At 44.4% G+C, this 15,486-nt stretch overlaps 1 protein-coding gene across 1 annotated transcript in view; it reads right to left on the bottom strand.

Moving 5' to 3' along the window:
* Positions 1-7,519, bottom strand: part of LOC146782683 (extracellular calcium-sensing receptor-like) — a 316,336-nt gene extending 308,817 nt beyond the window's left edge. The window contains exons 1-2 of the mRNA XM_085637178.1: positions 7,398-7,519; positions 697-994 (exon numbers count right to left, since the gene is read on the bottom strand). Of these exons, the coding sequence (XP_085493304.1) occupies positions 697-994; positions 7,398-7,519 (420 nt within the window). The remainder of the gene's footprint in view (positions 1-696; positions 995-7,397) is intronic.
* Positions 7,520-15,486: the final 7,967 nt, after the last annotated feature.

The following is a 15,486-nucleotide window of genomic DNA, read 5'->3' as shown; positions in this document are numbered from 1 at the left end:
GTCCCTGGGGACCAACTAGCGCACCAGGTACCTCTAAAAATCACCACAGAGCTGGATTGCAGCGAGGTGGTCAGAGGCCACACCCCTTTTTACACCACTCTGCAAGCGTGGCTCCTGGCACACTGGGGTGAAGAGGGCCTTTTGTGTCATGGGGACCTCAGGACACAAGTGGACTTCAACCGCCGAGCAGAAACACAATATTTTTCTGATTGATATTTTTGACATGATATTTCTGTATCATAATATATTCGGTTTCGATTTTGTGCCAGAGAACATTCTTTTCCACTGCTCTACACTTCCTGTGTCTTTTTTTCCGTCCTGTACTCTTCTGTCATCTTTTTGCACCCCATCTCTCTCCCTGCCACTGTTTTCTTATCTTTCTCTCCCTAATTCGCTGTCCCGTTCTGCCTTTCTCTCTTGTTCTGGGCCAAAGTCTGATGATGAGAAGTAAATCTTTTTCTGTGAAAATGAGTGCCAGTGTCAACCATCTGCACCGAATTGTTCTAATTAAGCCTTGTTCTTTAGTATTCCCTTTGCTTACTGGATGCCTTTTTTTTCTCCTCTTACACCCTATTTAAATACATTGACAAGTTTTACCATCACCAGTTCAATTCAGAATTTGTTCCATGGCTTCATTTCTCCACTGATTGAGATATCACTAAACATTTCACAAAGACTGTATGGCAAATGTTTTACCTGTGGATGCCCAAAAAGCCCCTGGATGCCAGCAATTGTAACTATCCCCGTGGACGCAAAAGCTCCTATTATGACTTGGGGCATAGGCGTCTTCTGGCAATAATAGCTGGGCACCGGCTTCTCCTTCCCTGATAAGATCCACAGGGCTCCATGTATAGTTTTAGCCATGTCCTGGCATGTGTCTGCGGTTAGCATGCCCAAAGTGATGTTCTGGAGGAAGCTAGTGTTTTGGTTAATTTCTTGGATGGCGAATGACATGGCTTGCGCCCAGCGAAAGCCTCCGACATTGTACTTGGTGCTGGAATAACACAAACAATAACAATTATGGTAATTGGCTTATGGCTGCTGTAACCCAACCTACTGTTATCCTACTAGATCTTGCCCATATATACTTTTTGTCCACATGTCTAAGGTCCCTTGCTTCCTCCAACGTCAGGAAAGATATACCGGCTATGTGTATGGCTTTATTTACTGCTTCAAGAAGGTATTTCAGGGGCATCTATCCCTCCTATGTAATGTCACTAAAATGGCTTCAGTAGGGGATGTGGCATTTGCCGAAATGTGGCCACGGATGAATTTACAGGAAGTGACATCACAAGACATTTGACTAGATGATATCACATGAAGTGTTCACTTAACCAGTGCACCAGATGACATGGCAAGAAGTGAAGGTCGACAGCTCTTCAACCTGAGGCTATTACAGGAAATAATACAAGTACGATAATAAAAATACAAGTATAACATGGATAAAATGCTAAGTGAAATTCTGAGATGACTATAAAAAGCAACATTAGTGATCAACTGTACATTGAATTATGGCCTCAACATGATGTGAAATCAGTGAGGCCATCTTACGCTGTAGACAGGGCCCTATCATGCACAGGCACACAATACTATGACAGCAATCGTCATGTGTGCTTTGAAACATCCATGTTGATAGCATGCGCAGGAACTGGGTCATATGCCGAAGAATAGACTCATATATCCAGATACAGCATCATAAGTTCAGGTGTGGCCTTCAAGGACCATCCTCATAAGCTGAGCTACAGCCTGTGCTCTTTACTGCTTCATGTTTTCTTTTACAGCCTCTTGTGCTACTGCTCAGCCTCATCGTCTGAAGTATAACTTCATATTTCCACTACAGCTGCACAAGGCAGGTAGAGACTCATATGCACAGGTTCACCTTTACAAACCTAGTTCAAGCTTCATATGATAAGTCACTGCCAAATATATGAGGTGTTGCCTTGCAGGGCCGCTTGTAGTGCTTGAGCTGTTTAATGCATCAATCTTTCTTGGCACCTCACATGACCTCCTCTGTACAAATTCCCTCACCACCAGCCTCCAAGGGTGTCCCTCATCACTCCATAGCCCCAGTCTCAAGAATTACATTTATTCTTCAGCATCACTCATACCAACGTTGGGTGTCAGAGAATATTACATTACACACACATGATACAAAGGGAGTGAATGATTACAAGTGTGTAAATCAATGCATAGGAAATGTTACTTAAAACAACGAGGATGACAAGGTGTATCAGTCACATGCCATATAAATGTGTAGGCAGTATATTTTAAGAGTGCTTGGTCTAGAGAACCACAAACTCAGGATTTTAAACATAACAAAGTGGTTGGTGATAACTTCACTAATAAGAATGTATTTCTACCCAAACAAATCATTTTTAACAATTTTAGAATAGCAAAAGACTGGAGGAAAACATAAGGTTCTAAACCCATGCATTGCAGTTTGCATGCAGCTTCTTGGTGCCAGTTCATACCTCACTGTGCTACATTAGGAGTCTTCCAAGGTATAATATGCGAGTAATTAAATATCTCAGTGCAAAAGCAGTAACCCACTGAGCTATCCACATAAAATACGATTACAAGTGCTTTCCAGCAGGAGCTACTTTATGATGAGTCACAATTGTCACTATTTCGCCAGGAACACCAGCAAGTATAGGATGCAGTTAACCACTACAAAAATCTCAAAATGCAGGACATCCCCCCTTGGTGGCCAGTGCCGTGGCACTGGTTCCCCCACCTTAAAGCCAGCACTGCTGCCATGTGTGTGTTTATAGTGTAAACCATCATCATAATATGATGTGTTGGTTGCTGGCAACCTTAGTACAACATGGTCTGTTCAGGGAGTGTGATGGGGTACTGTGAAGAGGTGTTCTATGGAGTGGATTGGTATGCATGTTGTTGGGTGGTGTGATATGTAGTGTAGCATTGTGAACAGTGAGCGACTGTTTGATGTGGTGTATTGTTTACCAAATAAATCCTCTTGTGACAGGATCAAGGGGGTTACCTTGAAGCACTGCAGAGGAGAGACCCTGCTCTAAAAGGTATAATATTAATAATAATAATAATAATAATAATAATAATAATAATAATAATAATAATAATCAAGGTTGTAAAGCGCTTGGTTACACCCACTGTTGTGTCCCCCCCGCTGAGGCACAGACTCGTCAGATGATCATCCAAAGAATTAAAAAGATTCAACTTGATTATACTCTCCATATCTGTATTTTATTCCCTCATACAATTTTCTAATTTTTCTAAATTCCAAAATAAACAATGATGAATGAAATGCAGCGTATATGCATAGGGGTTGGTGTTGAAATAGATGGAAAAAGCATTTAATTTGTTATCATTTATTTCGAAAATATATTAAATGAATAGTTGGAAATTTGCATGAAGGATTAAAATACAAATATAGAGACAAATATAGAAACAATAATTCAGTAGAAATCTTTGGATGATCAATATTAGAAAACTGAGAGCAGGGGGCTCTCCTTGGCATTGCCTCAAAGTAACCCCCTTGATCCTATCACAAGGGGATTTATTCAAAATACAATATCTTAATTAAAATGGGTAAGTAAAACCGGGAGAGCACGCAAACTGATTGGAAGAAGTAAAATATTGGTGTGAGGGAGTGCATTTTTGATACTGACTTTAATTTTGTGTCATATTGTTTGGCACAATGTGCGGGTTGGAGAATAATAAATCACATTGCCAATGAACACAAGTGGAAATTGGCCCTGCGTTGCACATGAAGCAGCCATGATTGCAGCAGAAGCAAAACATTATATTTCAGGAGTATTTGTTTGCTTTCTCTTGGAAAGTTGGAGGAAGCTGTTTATTGCACAATCATAAACAAAACACACTTGTGCTGTTTGTCAGAACCTTTGTGTCCAAACTTTCAGGTGCTGGTGGAAGGCTTTTGTATACATCCCCTCTGATATTTGGGCATGGCTACTAATTAAGAATATGTGAAATCACATACTTATTTTGTGACATTTCATTAAATTATGCAAATGTAGATAAAATTACATGTAGGGTGAGAAATGTGGCTTATCTGTATAGCTCATGAAATGTTCACGTGAGGGCATTCTTCTTTTTAAAAAGCCACATAAGGTCTGAGCTGGAAAGTTGTTTGAACGAGAAAAATCTCTTGGAGAGAATGTTTTGAAAAAAAAAGCCTCCCATGGGTGAAACATGAAATAAAATTGCATAATCTTAAACGTTAGTTAATTTCATGGGGGCCGATTCACAGAACTAATCTTAGACAAGTCATAAACTTACTACTTTTGGTATTCACAGAAGGCACTTACGATTTTTGGTATTCACAGAATGCCCTTACGACTCCTAACTTTACCTCCGCACTCAGGATGGAATTTCCGCACCCGGACCGTACTCTCAGCACCTGGAGCATACTCTCCGCACCTGGACCGTACCCTCTGGCTAGGGCTGTACTCTCCGGCTCGAGCCGTAATCTCCGGCTGGGGCCAGATAAAGTGTATTCAATGGGCCTGATTGCAATTTTTACAAATAGGAACATTAGGAATGTGTGATAAATGCTAGAGCTGATCATGAAAAACAGTTTGAGCAGGGAAAAGGGTACGGCCGGACACTACATCATAAACCAGAAAAGTTTACTCCTTTGCATCATGGTACAAGCAGTGTACAATTTGCCCTCCCCTCAGTGTTGACTATGCACTCAACACTGTCATGTTATTTATTTCTATTAAAAACAATGTTTATCCTTTACGCTATTTAAAAACTTTCATTATGTTGCTGATGTCATCAGCCAGGTAGTGATCCTTTCACACAAACACTATCCATGCTGTCATCTATCTCTGTAGCACAACTTTGGCACTAATAGCATAATGCAGGCATTTTTCATTTCACAGAGGCAAAACCCATGCACTCATGCAACACCAAGATACTACCCCTGCACTTCTGCAATCACCAATGCTCTATCCATGTTCTCATGCAATCACTCAAGCACTACTGTTGAACTTATCCATTCACCTCTAATACTATTTCTGCACTCATTCATTCAGTGATATGCTACCCATGCACTCCTCCGATGACCCAGGCATTTCAGTTGAAGTCATTCTTTTACTCAGGCACTACCCATGTACAAATCTAAGCAACCAGAAATTAGCCATGCACTAATAAGGTCACTCAGCGACTACCTATGCACACATCCAATCACTCAGACAGTATCCCTGCACTTATGCAATCACGCAGGTACTGCCCATGTACCTATGCAATCACTCAGCCATTATTCTTCCACTCAACCATTCACTGAGGCGCTAACCATGCACTTATCCAATGACCCATGCATTAACCTTGCACCCATTCTTCCAGTCAGGCATTACCCATACACTCATCTAATCACTCAGGTACTACCCATGCACTCATGGAATCAGATAGGCACTACTTTTGCACTCTAGCATTCACTTAGGCAGTACAGATGTACTCCTCCATTCACTCAGGCACTACCCACGCACTCATCCAACAACTCAGGCATTACTCCTGCACTCATACTGTGCAGTTAACACTGAGGGGAGCACAAATTGTGCATTGCATGTACCGTGATGCAAAGGAGAAACCTTTTCTGGGTTATGATGTAGTGTCTGGCCGAACCCTTTTCCCGGCCCAAACTGTTTTTTATGACCTCCTCTACCATTTATCACACATTCCTAATTTTCCTTTTTGTAAAAATTGCAATCCGGCCCATTGATTACACTTTATCCAGCTCCAGCCGGAGATTACAGCTCAAGCCAGAGTGTACGGCCCTAGTCGGAGAGTACGGTCTGGGTGCGGAAATTCCAGACCGAGCGCAGACGTAAAGTTAGGAGTCGAAAGTGCATTCTGTGAATACCAAAAATCATTAAGTGCCTTTTTTGAATACCATAAGTAGTAAGTTTAGGATTTTGTCTCTGTGAATCGGCCCTATGGAAAGCAAAATTTGTGAATTTCACATTTTTTGCTATGTTTTTATTCTTTTTGCCTCTGCTTAGCTGTCTTGTAATAATGTATCTATGAAGGACTCATTAGGATATTGGACGGACCGCCACCGAGGCAGTTGGTGGCTGTCCATCCGACATCCAAGGCATCTGTCGGACCACCGTATTATGATGCCAGTGGTCGGAGCGATGCCGTCGGAGGGACTGATTGCCACATTGAACAGGATCAAGGATCCCATTGGGTCATTGGTCACAAGCCTAATCCCCACAATGGAGGCAGTGCCGCTGTAGGGATTAGGATGTCCCTTTCCGACAGCCTTTCCATGTCAGCCTTTCTGACATGGAAAGGCTGTCAGAAAGTGACTTTGGGGGCCCTAACAGGGAACCCGTCCCCTCTAGGTCTCCACTGTGTGTCCTGGGGGGCAAATGTAGTGCACCCCCAAATATCAATGAACCATGTGTCAGGCTCCACATGGTGCCTGGCACACGGTGCATAGATGTTTAGTAACATAACCTTTACCATTGCAGCTTGTGCTGCGGCCCTTTCGCAGGACGCGACACACGTCGCAATGGTTAAGGCTATGTTTCCGATCGCTGTGCTGGTGGTCACATCAGATTATCGGGAGTGGAACTGCCAACTACTTGCTTGTCGTGCAGTTCCACTCCCGAAACAATATCGATCGGACGCTCGTCTGACCAGCATCGTAATAGAGCCATGTATTCTTTTCAATCATTAACTTAAGCATCAAACATACAGAAGTGGACCTGGTGCAGGCATCTGAAAAGCAGAGAAATTAGCCTAGTTCATACCTTTGTCAGCTCCATTCTGTATTTATTGAAGTCTTAATCAAGGTAAAGGGATGGCTGAGGGTTTTCCATGTTGCCTTGTGAATGCACTCATGGCCCACCAGACCAGTTGCATCTTCTCTCTAATAGCAGGGGTGATGTGGCCAAGATTTCCTTGTGCCCTAAGAACGTGATAGTGATACCCTAGGCAGATTCATCCACACATTCAAATCTGGATCACTAAAACATCAAGCAACACTTCCATCTGCATCCCAAAGCCTTTAGATGCTCCTAGGTATTTCAAAGCTTGGGAGCAGGTCTTCTTCTTGGCCTCTTTAATGTGAAATAGAGTGCCACACTGCCTTCACTCTGTCTTGGTCATTGTCCACCTTTCCAAGAGATCAAACTTCTGTTCCATCAGAATTCCTCTTGCAGGGACAAGACTCCACTAAGTCTGCCCATGGTGACCTCACAGTCAATAAGTATCAGAAATATATCAGAACCCCTCACATCTGTTTTTATACTTATGAATGTTTCTTTTAAGAATCTTTGCACCACTCTCCTACAAACTCTAAAACGCATCCCAAGACATTATTGTCATGGATTTTATTCTACAGTATTTCATTCTTCTTAGGAAAAGTTGTTAGGTGAATCTCTTACCTGTAACAGGTGATTGGCTTTGGGGCCACAGAGAAAGGCTTCCCTGTCCCTTCCCGAGTGGAGTAAAAATTCACAGGAAAGCTCCCAGCAAGAACAATATCCCCTTCCTGAAGGGCCCCCATTTCCTTGTCACCTTGAAGCCAGCAGCCCTGTGGGTTTTCTGCCAAGCCGACGGTAGCCAGGCGTAATAGCAACAGGCTCAGAAGCATTCTACAGCAGATCTCCTCCACTGTTAAGGAGCGTGCTACTGGCCCAAAGATGGCAGGGTTTCACTTCTGGAGCAGAGGCTAGGAAGGAAAGGAAGAAACTTTCTCAATTTCTAAGTTTACACAATCAATCTGCAACTGTGGCCATTGTAAATGCAGACATTGCACTCGCTGAAACCTTTAAGGAATTATCGTCCAGATGTGCGAAGGGTTTTATAATTCAGAAACCCACCAAATCTGTAAATCAGAGAGTCCTTGAGAGCTAAAGCCCTTTTTCTATATATTGCATTTATTTTGCGATTTGAAAATGCATTTCTGAATCACTGAATGTCTTTAGAAATGAATACTGATTTGGTATTTGGAAGGGTGGTTTTGCATGCATTCCTTCTAAATGCCAAACCAACGTGCTTTGTGTCAATGTTTTGTGAATGGAATCCGGTCATAAAACATTGATATTTAACTGACACCTCTAAGAAGATGGTAGACCATTCACAAAAGGGAAACGGTCCCCTAAAGGGCCCTCAAGTTTTTTACGACCCACTGATATTCATTGCCATCACAGAGATGGTGACCTGCTGAGGCCAGCAGACCACAATATCTATGATTGCTTGTAATAAAGTTTAAAAAATAAATGCAGCCAATTTTCCATAAAGGAACTGGGACTGTGTTTAAAAAGAACGTTTTATTTTTCTTTTTTGTTTGCTCAAGAAGAGACTGATCCACTGCCTCCTCTTAAACATTCTTTTTTACTTTCACAAAGGTGAAGAGGTCCCAAGAGGAACAGCTTCTCTTTTATGACTAGGTTCCCATCTCCATTGAGGAATCTATAAAATATCAATGATTTGCTATTGATACACATTATTCTGTATTTGGAAGGGACACCTACAACACTCCCTTCCAAATACAAATTCCATATCTATCCATTTCTAAACACATTTAGCAATTTGGAAACACCTGTCTGAATCACTAAATGGATTAGTATATGTGAAAAAGGGTTTTAGTGTTCCCAAAGTCTCTACTGTACCAATTCAGAAGAATTGTGAATGCTAAAATCCATTGTTCACCTGGCCCGAGCAACACCCTTGGCGGGTTTCTCAATATTCGGGGAGAATTTTCTGATATGAGTAAATGTTTGTCCAGCTCGTGCAAACCGATGATGTTATGTTTGGGACAACATGGTCTGTGCTTGAGAACTACTTTTCCTCCAATGTGTGAAACTCAAAAATAACTTTGTCGTTATCTGTAAAACAATAATAAAGAAATCATACTATTGGCCTCACCAACTTGATCAATAAACCACATATGGATATATGCATAAAACTACATGGATGCAAATTGCTCCTTTATTACAAATTTGTATTATTTTTGAAGTCAGAGATGTGCAATACATATCAATTCAAAACATAAGGGGATTGCCCCAATTATCGACAGAGGGAAAAAAAGTGAGAAAAGGATGATATTTTACAATCATAATTTAGGATTCAGACTACAGTATGGAAAATCACATAAAACAGCATAATTACAGCGTAGATCAGCTAGCAAATATTAATTTGATCAACAATATAGTTTTATGAATACCAGTTAAAACCTAGCCAAATACAATCAAGCATTTTCAGAGAAAGAGACCTCTAGTTTCGGCCAGAGCCAGTTCAGACTCATAAATTTGATGAAGTGAATCCCACCACTCAGCTGGCTTTGGAGGAGAGGTGGAAACTAGGGCTGGGTGGTGAACTCTGCTCTGTTCACGGAGTTTGCAGAGTTTTCTGCAGTCTGCGAAGCACGCGGAGTTCCAAAAAACTCTGCTCCATGGAGGGGAGTTTTTTCCTAGCTCGTGATTGCTAACGTTAAGTTGGCGAGCGTGAGCGAGGAAAATCTTATCTCAGACCATCTCCAGGTGAGATTTCTCAACGTGGGCGGTCGAAGAGAGACCCATCCGCTTGCATTGAGAAACCTCCCATTCACATTGAGAAAGTTGTCGCTCGGGTAGAATATCTACTCGAATGGCAGAAAGAAGCAGAACCCTCTTGAGCTGCGTATGGTATCATTTGTGCAGATTTACCAGTGCGGGACAAAAACACGGGACTAAAAATGTGCACTAATGGCACAATCTAATGCACTCTCCCACTTGCAGATTTCTGCTTAGCACATTGGAGTTTTTTGGTCATTTAGCGGAGTTCCGCATAGCATAACTCTGCGAACTCCGCATAGGCCTAGTGGAAACCCAGGACCTAGCAATACAAAGCCGAACACAGGCTATCAGTAGTGTGTGATACCCTGCATCATGTCCAAGCGTAACTCCCATCAGTATCTCTTTGGGAAATATTTGAACTTGAAAGCCTAAACCAAATGATATTAGTTGGGTCACACAATACCGAAATTCCCGGAAAACGGGGCACGAGGCAAACATATGTCCCTATATCTGCAGCTAGCCAGCCAGACTTAGGGCTTCTGGTATTATCTGTGTCAGCATTCTTAACCCATTTTAACATTTCCTCTTGTGTATAACACAATAGACAGATAGTCTTAAATTGTTGCAATTTTAGGTTGATAGAGTGTACCGAACAGTCGACTACTTCAAGCGCGCTCTGAATCTCAGAGACGAGAACATCAGAGGAGGGCAACCTGCTCCACTTTGCCACTAGTAAGGTATTATCATCAGTAATATACTGGCATACATCTTGAAAGGCTACACTTATCGAAGGCTTCCTACCGGGCTTGTGTAGATGTAATGTTAACTCTGTGCCTTCAAGACCAATCGCATATTTGCAGCCAGGGCCGGCTTTAGTGCTGGTGGCGCCCTCTGCGACAATGTTTGTTGGGGCCCCCCCAATGACCACCTCCACCACGGATTCTCTCACTATCACCCTTTAACAGTGACCAAGTCTCCATAACCACACTCTCTCAGATGCATTGAATTAGTTATACCAGTGTAGGGTGTCCAAGCACTTTGCATCACACACATTACACAGAGACAATCAATCATACGTGTGTAAATCAGTGTATAGGGAATGTTACATAAGCCAAAGGACTAAAAGTGTAGGAGTCACATGTCATCCATACAGGTAGGCAGTATAGTTTAAGAGTGCTTGGTGTGGAGAAGCACAAACTCAGAGTCGAAAAAGAAACAGCATAGTTGGGAGTTTTCTTTAATAATAAGAATCGATTTCTAGCCAAATTAACCCTTTTTGCAACATTAATCAATGTTCTAATAATGTATACTGTGCAGTGTGTATGCAGTTCTAGGATGAAAGTTAATAGCTCACTATTCTATATTAGGACTTTAAGTTATAAATTGCAAGTAACAAAAGGATGTCTCTTTTGAAGGCAGTAATCTGCGGTAATCTACTTGTTACACGTTCTTTGCAGCAGGCATATTAACCCTCTGCACTAACTTCACCTAAGTCAAAACCTCAACTATACAAAATGCTGATCTCTCTCCAGGAAGATAATTAATCACATGCGTTATCTTGACATTTATGTGAGGCCTGGTAATTGTCGGGGGAAAGAAACGCTGCAGCAGGTGCTTCAAAAACATAATAAACTTGCAAACACGGCGCCCCCAGGAAGCCAGCACCCGGTGCGGTGGCACCGGTCGCACTGCCCTAAAGCCGGCTAGCCTGGTAGGAAATAATCCCTGACCTGTGGGTACTTGAAAGAGAAGTGTTTAGGGAGATCAAAAGAGGCCTGTAACCCAGTAAATGAGCAGAATCCATTTTGCTGGTACAGTTGCTCAATAGTCTGAATCTTGTATGGCGCCCGAGCCTTGACAGCTGAATCATGAAATAGTTGTGGAAAGGCAGGGTTATCCCAGAGCGGTATATCTGGATTTAGCATCCCTATAGAAAAATTCATGCGGCTTTCCTGCCATATCAGTATGATGTCCCTGACAACTTTGAATGAGGACCGTTTGTAATAATTGGGAACCCCCAACCTAAAGAAAAAAAGGCTTATCTACTTTTTTACTTTCTTTAGGTATTTGGTACAGGGCACAGCTATCTCCAAAGAAAGGAAGGGTGTTGTAGTTATAACAATTTTCTTGCAAAAGTAGCCTCTGAACCCCAGATGCTGTACATTCACAGAACACACTGGTTGTGCCAGATCTGGGTGAGTTTAGATCACAGAAACCAGGATTTGCAGTATGGGTTAGGTGCACTGATCATATACATTTGAAAACACATTTATACATGTTTTATTTACATCAAGCATATTTGCAGTTAGTAAACAGGGAGGGAGATGAGGCGCCTACTCTGAACCAGGGCATGCTTCTAGTTGCGCGTGTCCCCCTCAGAGGGAGGGGTGAACCACCCTAAGTGAGCATGACAGGCCTCACACATGTAGCACCCCAGCCATTAATACCCGTGAGTACCACGTGACTGCTGCTCCGTACAGCATCTCTCAGTGAAATACTGCTGCTGCTACATAAATACATGCGCACAAAAATCAAGAAGGTTGCACCGTATTCAAAGAGAAGTCACTGAAACCCTCGCGCCACGGCCCCTTTTATCCCATATAAAGTCACCTACCTGGAGCGGCTGTTACAGGCTGGGCAAACGCACGGACGTGCCCCGAGTGCACGTGCGCGGGTCTCTTCTGATTGGCTCCTACTTTAATGAAGCATCCTCGTGCCCGACTCACCAGTGCCAGCAGTCCCATGAAGGAGCTAGGAGACTGACCAGCGCCCACACAACCCAGCTTCAGTGTGCTACTTACTGCTGACACCAGGGCACCAGCGCGGGCTCTGGATACAGCCTCTCTTTATACTTGTGGACGGACCAATAACAAATCTCCAAGGGAGAAATTCATCCCTGGTGGGATGTACGGGGGAGCTGTTTCTTTGCTAGTGATTATTTCTAAATTGACGCTATGCTCGAAGGAGTCTGTTACAGTGTCCGGTGCGGGGGTGGTCTTTGCACACCACGCACCAGCACCTGATTAATCTAGTTATTAAATATTTGTTTCGTGTATTTCGCGAGTGACTCGTTCTTACGTGAAATGTCCGGTCTCTTCTTCGGCGCCTAAGAAGTTAGATGAGAGAAAGAGGGTGAAAGCCCGGGTCTGGGCGCACTTTAGGAGGAGCAAGGACACAATAGAAGGAAACACACACCTGTACAGTGCATTGCACACATCGCCAGGGGCAGCGATGCATGACGCTCCTTACTTCTGTGAGCAGTTCAAAGGCACTGCAAATGCCACTGGAATTAGGCAGCCCTGAAGCACCAAATTGTGCTTCAGCGTTCACCAACCCATGCAGCAAGAGAGGTACATTATGCAGCGCACTTTAAAATGTGAATGTAGCAATCATCAACTAAAAGGGGATCTCGCGACCGTCGCAGTGACTTACTGCTGCGTTTCTTCCTGTGCGGTGCTTTTCTAGGCCTAGCCTGTGTAGGTAACACTATTATTTCCAATATCTAACAAACACGTGTAATCTCTTTGTTGCCAGTCTCAGGTGTCTGTTCGTGATTTTCTGGCTCTCCCCTCTTCTTGTGTTTGACCTGCCCAGGAGTGTCAGTCACAGTGTTCTGATTGGCCGGGTTGTATCCTTACTCTGGATACTTGAGGGGATTTTTGGGATCTGAGTCACGCGGTGCGTCCATTGGGGCATTGAAGCGTTGAAACCCCCCCGCCCCCGCACCCGCCCGCGCCCGCAGCTCCCTCCTCGGTGTCTCTGAACTTAGGTTACTTAAGTTCAGAGACATCGAGGGTGGGGAGAAATGACAATGCATGTCAGTCAGCATAAAGTCGGACCGTGGGCGGTCCGGCGTCATGTTGACTGACATGCATTGTCAGACAAGCCAGGGAAAGGCAGCACAAGTGCGCATGAGTGGGCATGGAGAGTAATTTTTAGCCCGTGCCCAGTCATGCGTACTTGTGTTTTCACTGCCTTGCGCATGCCCATTAGGAGCCCCTCGGTCTCCTAATGGGCAGGCGGCGGGCGTAGCGTAAGCTGTGCCCTCAGCCAATCCTGGCACTGCAGCAGCGCCAGGATTGTCTGAGGGGTTGCCACTCCAGTGTGCTGACGTCACGTGATGTTCCGGTTTGAAGGGGGCGGCAGAGGCGCCAACGCGGACCAGGAGCAGAGGCGGTCGGGTCAGGTAAGTTTTTGTTTTAATTTTAATTTTATTCTCCTCTCCTTCGGCCCCTCACCCCGCGCGACCTGCTTTCGTTTTGCAATTTATGCAGAATCCCAACACAGTTCTGAAGTCTCCGCTCAGTTCTACTGAGCATTCGCTGCTGACAGCCTGTTCAGAATGTGACAGCTTGTAAATATATGTATGTAGTCGAAGTCGATCACAACACGATCCAGAGCTCCCTTTCCGGGCAGTGGGGGAAATGTGCTGGGGCCACAGGGACAGGAGCAGGCATCTTGTGCACTGGCCAGACCCCCCAACTCCCCAGGGATGGCCGTACAGGTGGCCTGGGCCACCAGCCCCTCTCGCCTTTGGGCCTGGGTATCCCCCCAGAGCTGAAGCCAAGCCGGGGACCAGAGGAGTTGGGCGAGGTGGCCGCAGACAGTGGGCCGATTAACAGCCCCAACGAGGAAAAGGCCAGAAATCAACAGACTCACCAGCCCCTCCCTCCCCGATCCCATGACGTACCAGCTAGGTGGTTATGATGTAGCCTACAGCATGCCTGCCTAATCTTACTACCCGCCCTACCTAGGCATGGCCTACCCTGAAGTCAAGTCCTACCCTGGATTCCCCTCAGTTCTTCCTGAGGGGCTCTCTCACTGCCACCCCAACTCTGAACCAGTTTCTGACCACCGCTGCCCACGCCTATCACGGCTAGCCCCCGAGAGTCCTGATGGATCTCCCGCCTCGCAATATGGAGGTGCATTGGGAGCGGGATGCTGGGGGGCCGCGTAGTAGAGAGGACACCATGGACCTGCCAGTCCCGGCAGCAGCGGGCATCCCTTGCCCAGGACTCCGCATGTAAGAGGAGTGAGAGTAGTGGGCAAAACTATAAAGAAATGTTTTTATAAAGCCGTGCTCCTCCAAGTGAAGGTATGGCTGGCAAGGAGACCAGACATAGGAGGGGATATGGAACAATGGGGCGAGAAGCCACCGGTGTTGGGTGAGGTTTGGGGTTTGTTATCAGTCTGCATTTTAACTTCGGCAAACCCGGGGCTCTTCTGCGGTGCCCTGGATTTCTGGGCACTGGTATAAATGATGCCACTTAGGGTGGAAGGTTAAGACACAGCAATGATTGAGAGGTGATTGTGTTTTTTTATGGGACAAACAGTAAGAACGAGATCCTAGTTAACTATGCACAACATTTCTCTGCCTTGTACATCGAATCTCAGATGGCCATAACCCCCTCCAAAGTCTCAGACGTCATTATTATATGAAATCTCTTTATTGATGTCATAACTACACTTTAACAAGTGCTTTATTAACATGCTTGCTCTCCCAAATATGCTTGAAATTGCACCATTTGGCGACTCTTTTTTCAAAATTTTCTCGGGGAGCACCCCCCTTATGCCGTTCAGGCTCGCTCGCTGCGTTGTCTCGCCACCGAGCACCCATCCCGAACTTTTACGCCCTACCACTTTCAAATGTCACCAGCCGCCCCTGGATCTGACTATAGAATATAGATCATTCAGGAAGTGGCTTTGGAACATTCTTCTTCCATTGACTTTTAGAACCCAGTTCCTTGATGTGTACATTTACCTGCTTTTGGGGCCTGAAGCACTTACAGGGTTAGGTGGATCATTTTATATTTATTTGCCACCCATTCTTTTCCTAATGTTGGAATACAGTGTTGTTAGACCTGGTACCATTGGCGTGAATCTCCATTCCATTTTTTCTGTTGTCTCCTCTGTTTTTGATATGTTTTGCTGGTTCTAGATGCTTTGGGCACTGTGCCACTGCTATTCAGTGCCA

The sequence above is a fragment of the Triturus cristatus genome, chromosome 12 (assembly GCF_964204655.1).
Source record: "Triturus cristatus chromosome 12, aTriCri1.1, whole genome shotgun sequence".
Lineage (NCBI taxonomy): Eukaryota > Metazoa > Chordata > Amphibia > Caudata > Salamandridae > Triturus > Triturus cristatus.
Note: the sequence above shows the minus strand (reverse complement) of the source record. Positions and strands in the feature narration are given on the sequence as shown.